Raw genomic sequence first — 8,445 nt, forward strand, 5'->3', positions numbered from 1 at the left:
AATATGAAAAAAATCCAAACTATGAATAAAAATTGATTTAAGGATACCTACTGTACGAAAGTCTTCCTCGAATTTATAAGCCCCACCTCCAGTGGCACACAGAACCGTGTGAAGAGTTGAAAATTTTTTATCCCTTGCCATTTGAATAAATGTTGGTAGATCATGGGTTGGAAAACGAATAAAGTGCAGATTTCCCCTTCTTCCAAACATTGTTAAGTCTTTCAGCTCCAAGTGAACATCTCGTATGCCTGTGGAGCCATAGGCTATATTGGAAGTCAGATATTTACGTATACTCTTTAAGCTTTCTACTTCCTCCTGCTCTTCTTCTGCTGTAATGTCGATCGGTTCAAAATAAGCTAGCTTTACTAGTGTGCCACCAATGTCCATGCCAAACCATGGGAAAGCTAAGGAAAGGAAGAAAAAACAGTCAGAATATTTACACTTTGTTACTACTTTATTTTTTTACAATAAACATTCAAACGCCAAATAGGTTTAGTAAGAGGATCATTAAATCTATACGTATGAAATGGTAATAGAAAACAAACAATAAAACATTTGTTTTGTTTTGATTTTATAAAGTATATGTATAACCACATTTTTCAAAAGAAGTACAAAAATTATTAAACTGTCACTTTATTTTTTTCAGTCCTTGACCCGTTATGGAGATTTCCCAATACTTTCTGTTTCAGAGACACAACAGGAAGTGCGAGAAAATACTTACAAAGCAAGAATTCCCCTCCCAGACATTTGAAGATTTACTGTCACCTTCTGTTCTGGAACCATCTCTAATACAGGATACACACTGCAAGCTAAGAGCTGAAGCCAGCTGTGCCAGACCTTTCCCAGCTCCAGTACACACTAGAGGGGCACAGATGATTAGAGATGGGCTCGGCGTGTTCGAGTTTGCATGTGCCCGATCCTGCCAGGAAGCCAACACTGCACTCTGCTAATCACAGGCAGGGAGACATTTTCCCAATCTGTTCGCTAATCACAGGCAAGGAGACATTTCTCGATCAGCAGCTAACAGATTGGGCAAATGTCTCCCTGCCTGTGATTAGCGGAGTGCTCTGTCGACTTCCTGGCGAGATCAGGCACGTGCAAACTCGAACATGCCCAAGACGGTCTCTATAGAGGATAATCACTGCTCTCCACTTTACGCAGACTGAGAACTGAGTGATCTGCAGTCATGTGTCATGGTCAGCTTAGAGCCAGTGAGGGAAAGCTGTAGCATCACACTGATGCTGCAGCATGGAGGGAAGTATGTATATTTGTTTTTTTTAACACACCCCATTCATAGTCTTTAAAGTGGTTGTAAACCTCACACATAAAATATGAACAAAAGCAAATCATTCTATAGTGTATACTTGTCTCAATTCAGAGCACTAAGTGTCATTTCCATGTGCTGCCCGTTCCTCTGCTATCAGTATGAGTCACTTCTGACAAATTTTCCTGACACCAAGAGTAAAAAGGTAACAGGGGGGGGGGGGGGGGATCTCCAGCTGATTGACAGCCTCATCTTTATTCCTGTGTTCAAGGGTGATGCATCCCTTCCCTCCAATAAGCTGTCAGAGCTCTCCTCACTGAGATCTGTCAGTTCTTCACCCCCTTTTATCTGACAGTTCAGACAAGCTTTATAAATTCTGGACTTTGAATGGCTGTAGAGAAGAGAAGACTGCAGATAAATAGGTACAACTTATACAGGAGGATTTGTTTCAGCTCTGTGTATCACCTGAGGGCAGTCACTTCATTCGGTATATGTAAGGCCCAGGTTTGCACTAGCTGCGGCGGTGGCTCGCAGCAGGGGGTCCGGTGCGTTCTCCATTTCAGGTGTGAAATCAGGCCCAAACTTTTTACCCTTTTTTTTAGTGCGGACCGCGGCCACCCCGGAGCTCTGAACTAGCTCCACTGAGAACCGGTCACACTCTCCTGTCATGCGAATTAGATGCAGGGAAACCCACATTCAATTTGCATAAGTGTGAACCCAGCCTAGGGGTTTGCAACCATTTTAACTTTAAATAGTTGGTCTGGGCCAAGCTGGATAAGCAGCATCAGTTACATACAGTATACAGTGCTGCGTTCTGGTAGTGGCATGGGGACTTCCTGTCCCGCTTCCTGGACAAAATAAAAGCGGATTTGGCTGTGGATCACAGGAGTGCAGTTTGTCATGTACTAAGTGACCCATTTTCAGCAGACAGTGGGCTAAAGCCCGTTGTTGGCTGACATCACAGAGCTGGTCCAGGTTTGGGCAAGATTGCGGCAATAGAGGCGGGGCCTGCCTACATGCCTGGACGGGCACCCGGCTCAGCTCTCCCCTCCACAGCCCAGCGCTGGTTTGGAGGATACGCAGGACAGTCAGCAGCTCTCTGTTCACAAAGCTGTGAGAACCGAGCAATCAGTGGTGTTAGATCGCTCAGTTCTCAGTGTTAGAGGCACTGTGGGACCGATGCTGCATCCACCTAGGTAAGTATGATTCCTAAAGCATAGCTCTACTTTTGTTGAGAAAAAAACATTCCCCTCTGTGTGATCTCTGTACATTACAAGGATTTTAACACACTTTATTGCAGATTTCTACCTTTTGTTATTCTGAAGAAATCATTGTTTGTTCCTCTCTGTACTGAGTGGGTCAATTGGTAATGGTTTCATAATTATCAATCAGCTGTGGCAGCTGCAGAGCACTAATGAGGAAATCTGCTGGGCCCGCATCCCTTTAGACGTGTTCCTATTGGGAGTATCTCACCAAAAATGACATTTTTGTTGGAGGGGATGCCAGAAATCTGACTTGTATCTTAGGCTGGCCATACACAATACAATTTTCTGATCAATTTTCTTGAAATTTACCTTCAACTATGTAGTACAAAGGTCTGCCTAATTAGATACAAGTGAAAGTGTTGTTTAGCTTTGACCTCATATGATGTGGTTTCTGGTAAATCTAACAGAAAGTGTACAACAAAAGTTGAACATGTATGGCCAAGCCTTAGGCAGACTTCTAAGAAAATTGGTGAGCCAATCACACAAGCAGGAAATTATGTTTCTGGGGTGTGGTCAGTGCACATTCTGTGTACAGAACAGCTCCAGGTAGCCATTATTGCATTGCATTTTCAGAAAATTACAACAGCTGCAGATTGAAAGGGAAAGGTCATTTTTAATAACATTCAATTACAATATGATTTGTGTTGCAATTGTATATGCTATATTGTTTTTTCTTTGTTATTTTTTTCCCCCATGAAAGTGGAGTTACCCTTTAAGGAAAAAAAAAAAAAAAACCCATACATCTCTTTGAGGTCGGGCTAAGTGTGGATCAACCATTCACAGTAAGCTTTGTATTTTTATTAATAAACACAAGGCTTCCTCAGAATGGGTGAGGATCATGTCATCTGCCCATCTCCCCCCCCCCCCAAAAAATACAGCGTATAATAAAGATAACCATTTTACCAAGTGGTCTAACCACTTGACGGCCGCCTAGCACAGATTTACTATGGCAGGCAGCCGCTCCTGGGCAAACCGATGTAGTGCTACGTCGCTCGCTCAGGAGACTCTAGGGGGCACGCTCCTGCCCGTCAGTCGGGAAGCCATTGTGTGTGACCGGTGGCTCTGATGGCCCCCAGCCACTCGCGATCTCCCCCCCGCTGATGGAGAAGGATGAACGGCTGTGTTTACATCATTCTCCCTGAAGTGATCACAGAGCCTATGTGATCCTGCTATATAGGATCGCATGTCTCTGTGATGATCTCACAAGCCCAACCTCCCCACAGTTAGAATCACTCCCCTAGGCTTACATTTAACCCCTTGATCACTAATAGTATTAACCCCTTCCCTGCCAATGGCATTACTACTATAAGAGTGCATATTTTTAGCACTGATTACTGTAGTAATGTCACTGGTACCCCTGAAAGTGTCAAAAATGTCAGTTAGGTGTCCGATCTGTCCGCCGAAATGTCGCACAAAAAAAAAAAAAAAACGCAGATCGTCGCCATTACTAGTTAAAAAAAAAAAAACAACAATAAAAATGACATAAATCTTTCCTGTAGTTAGTAAACGCAATAACTTTTGCGCAAACCAATCAAAATACGTTTACTGCGATTTTTGTTTACCAATAATGTGTAGTAGAAAACAAATTGGCCTAAAATGTTAAAAGATTGATTTTTAATTTTTGGGAATGTTATATATCAGAATGTGAAAATATTTTTTTTTTTCTTTTTTCAAAAATTGCCACTTTTTTTTTGTTTATAGCGCAAAAAATAAAAATCGCACAGGTGATCAAATACCACCAGAAGAAAGCTCTATTTGTGGAAAAACAAACACATCAATTTTATTTGGGTACAGCGTCGCACAACCGCGCAATTGTCCGTTAAATTCACGTAGTGCTGAATCGCAAAATAGGGCCCTGGTCATTAAGCAGCAGACTTCCTTAAGTGGTTAATCAGGGAGAAAACACATCTGTAGAAAAGATAAAACAGCAGTAGTCACTTACATGGTTTCTTTGCATCCTTGATTTTCATCCTTGAGCCGATCCTTGAAGCTTTGCTTCCTGTAGACAGAAGATGCAGAGTCACTCATTCAGTACTGCAGGTAAAAAGAAGACGACACATGTACTTTGTACTGAATCCTCCCCACTGCTACAAGTCTATCAAACCCCCACCCAATACAATGAACACATCACACCCCGACTCCTCCCTCTATCATCACACATACAAACAATCACAACTTCCTCTCCTGACACTGCGGACCGGAAATGGCGTCCTCCTTGTACCGCAAAGCCCGCTGGGATGTGTAGTCTCTGGAACCTTCTGGACTCTACATTGCGCTATTTCTAAGGCCTCGGAAATGGCTGAGCGCTGGCAATCTGTAGAAGTAGAAATAGAAAGGTGTACCTGTTGATAGGGAATATGTTTATGATGAGAGGAATGGAGGTGGAAGGTTATTGCCGGACGCTGCACATAGAATACACATAGCACGGATACGGGCAGCGCTCGGCTCTCCGTTCTGTCATATCCGCGGACGGTGCTTGGATGCAGATGACGCCAGGTCTGCCTCCGCCAATCAGAAGCGGCGGGGGGGATGGAGCCAATGAGGAGGCGGAGGTGTTGAGTGTTGGTGGGTTGTATGAGAGGGAGATGAAAGGCGGGTGATAAGAGGAAAGGAGTCATAGCTTCCATAATGACTGTCATTCCGAGCCAGCCATGTCTTCTCTGTGTAATATCAGGCTTCTTCCTTATAAACCACTGGATGTCATTTTCCTTTTCATCTCCTTGCCCTTTATACAATCTGATATTTATGTTTTTCTTTTTATTATTAAAAAACAATCCCTTTATTGCAGGACCCAGCCCTGTACTTCCATCATTCTCATAGGTGAGCGTGATATTCCCTCCCTGCTTGAAGACTTCTGGGTAGGGATAAGTTCAAGTAAGGCCCCTTTCACACAGGGAGTCTGTCGGCAGACTCCGTTTATCTCAGCAGGGGATCGATCCGCCGATCCCCCGCTGAGCAGGCGGGTGGCAGCTGTGTCTCCGCGCTGTGTGCGAAGACACAGCTGTCAGATCCCGCTGTTCTCTATGGGAGAATCGGATGGGAACATAATGTCTGTCCATTCAAATCCGATCCAATCTGCTGGACAGATGGAAAATAGGGTTTCCATCCGTCCAGATTTGACGGATGTCAAATGGACATCAGGGATAGGCACGGGCAAAGGCTGTGGCGGACATTTTCCAAAGTACAGACCTTAGTGAAGGACACCAAGGTACATTTCATAATAAAACCACCAAAAAACACTACTCTCTACTAGGGTTAAGGCCCTTCTCTAAAGGTGGATCTATGGGGATCCTTCTCTAAAGGGGAATCTATGGGAACCCTGGCCTGCTCTAAAGGGGGATCTATGGGGACCCTGCTCTGAAGTCCCCATAGATCCCATTTAGAGCAGGCCAGGGTCCCCATAAATCCCTCCTTAGAGCAGGGTCCCCATAGATCCCTCTTTAGAGCAGGGTTCCCCATAGAGCCGCCTTTAGAGCAGGCCAGGGTCCCCATAGATCCCCTTTTAGAGAAGGGTCCCCATAGATCCCTCTTTAGAGCAGAGTCCCCATAGTTGCCCCATTAGAGCAGGGTGCCAATAGATGCCCCTTTAGAGAAGGGTCCCCATAGAATCTATGGGGACCCTTCTCTAAAGGGGATCTATGGGGACCCTTGTCTGCTCTAAAGGGAATCTATGGGGACCTTGGCCTAGCCTGCTCTAAAGGAGGATCTATGGGGACCCTGCTCTAAAGGGGTATCTATGGGGACCCTGCTCTAAAGGGGGATCTATGCCATTGATCCCCCTTTAAAACAGGGTCCCCATAGATCCCCCTATAGAGCAGGCTAATGTCCCCATAGATCCCCCTTTTAGAGCAGGGTCCCCATACATACCCTTTAGAGAAGGGTCCCCATAGAACCCCCTTTAGAGAAGTGTCCGACCCTGCTCTAAAGGGGGTTCTATGAGGCCCCTTGTCTAAAGTGGATCTATGGGGACCTTGGCCTGCTCTAAAGGGGGATCTTTGGCATAAATCCCCTTTTAGAGCAGGGTCCCCATAGACCCCCCCTTTAGAACAGGCCAGGGTCCCATTCCCATTATAGATCCCCTTAAAGCAGGCCAGGTCCCTTCCTCCCCCATAGAATCCTATTAATAAATCACTTGACTTTAATACAGTTCTTATTACTTTTCCTACCTTAGGCTGCCACTGTCTCGAGTCCTCCAGCCTCTCCAGTCCATTCCCCAGTACAGAATCCAGTCCCCCCTGCTTTAAGAAGAATATATTCTGAATCCCAGTGTTCTCCCGCGCTGCACACAGTGCACAGAGAGACTCTCACAGACAGTCCCTCCCTCCCCCAGCCAGGGCCAGGCCCCAGACAGAGAGATCGCTCCGCAGCCGCGCGGGCAACAGGTGTCTCTCGCCAGCACCAATCCACTTGTGGGCGGCGCCGGCCAGAGATAGAGCCGAGCTGAAGGAGGGACTCGGCAGGACTCGGAAAAGGCAGAGCCGAGGGAGACCAGAGGCGGCGAGGCCCCCGCCCCCGAGCCATTGCATCGGGTCCGGGATTGCACTTGTGACTCCTGACATGAGTCTCCAAAAGTCAGCGGCGGTGCGGCGGACTCAGCAAGGACCGCTCACGGACACCAGTGTCTGTGAGCGGACACCTTGCCGACCCCTGGAGGACATGTCTCCGCTGACATCCGATGCCCCATAGGGATGTATGGGGGAACCGTTCAGATCTGCCTGAAAAATGGACAGGTGGATCTGAACAGTCCACTAGTGTGAAAGGGGCCTTAGGGTTGCCACCTCACCCCTTTAATCCAGGGCACATATTAACCGCTTGCCGACCAACGCACGACTATTTACTGCGGCGGTCAGCCCCTCACAGGCAAAGCGACGTAGTACTACGTCACTAGCCTGTGAGGGTCTCAGGAGCTCCTGCGCGCCGCCGGAGGCGCGCTCCCACGCGGTCACGGACCCCCCCCCCCCCCGCGCGTGTGACCGGTGGACACGATCGTCCGCCGGTCACTCGGCGATTGTCGGTGGAGAGGGAGAAAGGCAGGCGGCTAATGTAAACAAGCCGCCTGTCATTCTCCCCTGTGTAAGAATTGAGATCATACGGTTCTGCTATGTAGGACCGTTAATCACTGTTCTTACACCTCAAGCCACAGCCAATCACAGTTAGAATCACGCCCCTAGGGACACACATAACCCCTCCCTCTCAAAAAAAGTTAACCCCTTCACTGCCAGTGTAATTTTACAGTAACAGTGCATATTTATAACACTGATTACTGTAGAAATGTCACATGTAACCCCAAAAATGTCAGTCAAGGGTCCGATCTGTCCGCCGCAATGTCGCAGTCCCACAAAAAAAAACACAGATCGCCGCCATTATGCGTTAAAAAAAAAACAACAAAAATGACAAAAATCTTTCCCTTTGTTAGTAAACGCGATAACTTTTGCGCAAACCAATCAAAATACGCTTTTTGTGATTTTTTTACCAAACATATGTAGCATAAAACAAATTGGCCGAAAATGTTAAAAAATTTTGATTTTTACATTTTTTTTTGTGGAATTTCATATAAAAAAATGTGAAAAATATTGTTATTTTTGCAAAATTGACGCTCTTTTTTGGTTTATAGTGCATGATCAAAAAATCGCCAAGGGGAGCAAATACCACCAAAATAAAGCTCTGTTTGTGGGAAAAAAAGGACGTCAAATTTGTTTAGGTACAGCGTTGCACGACTGCGCAATTGTCCGTTAAAGTCACGCAGTGCCGAATCGCAAAATAGGCCCTGGTCAGGAAGGGGGTAAAATCTTCCGGGGCTTAAGTGGTTAAATACACAGTTTCTGAGGCTAATATAATGCACATAAGGCACTAAGTGAGTTTAATCACCACCCTAATCACTTCTGGACTGGAAGGATTTACCCCCTTAATGACCAG

At 46.0% G+C, this 8,445-nt stretch overlaps 1 protein-coding gene across 1 annotated transcript in view; it reads right to left on the reverse strand.

Moving 5' to 3' along the window:
- Positions 1-5,073, reverse strand: part of PANK3 (pantothenate kinase 3) — a 64,267-nt gene extending 59,194 nt beyond the window's left edge. The window contains exons 1-3 of the mRNA XM_082252883.1: positions 4,872-5,073; positions 4,472-4,528; positions 52-404 (exon numbers count right to left, since the gene is read on the reverse strand). Coding sequence (XP_082109009.1) covers positions 52-404; positions 4,472-4,499 — 381 coding nt within the window. The 5' untranslated portion in view covers positions 4,500-4,528; positions 4,872-5,073. The remainder of the gene's footprint in view (positions 1-51; positions 405-4,471; positions 4,529-4,871) is intronic.
- Positions 5,074-8,445: the final 3,372 nt, after the last annotated feature.

This window comes from Pelophylax lessonae, assembly GCF_965119305.1.
Source record: "Pelophylax lessonae genome assembly, chromosome: 4".
Lineage (NCBI taxonomy): Eukaryota > Metazoa > Chordata > Amphibia > Anura > Ranidae > Pelophylax > Pelophylax lessonae.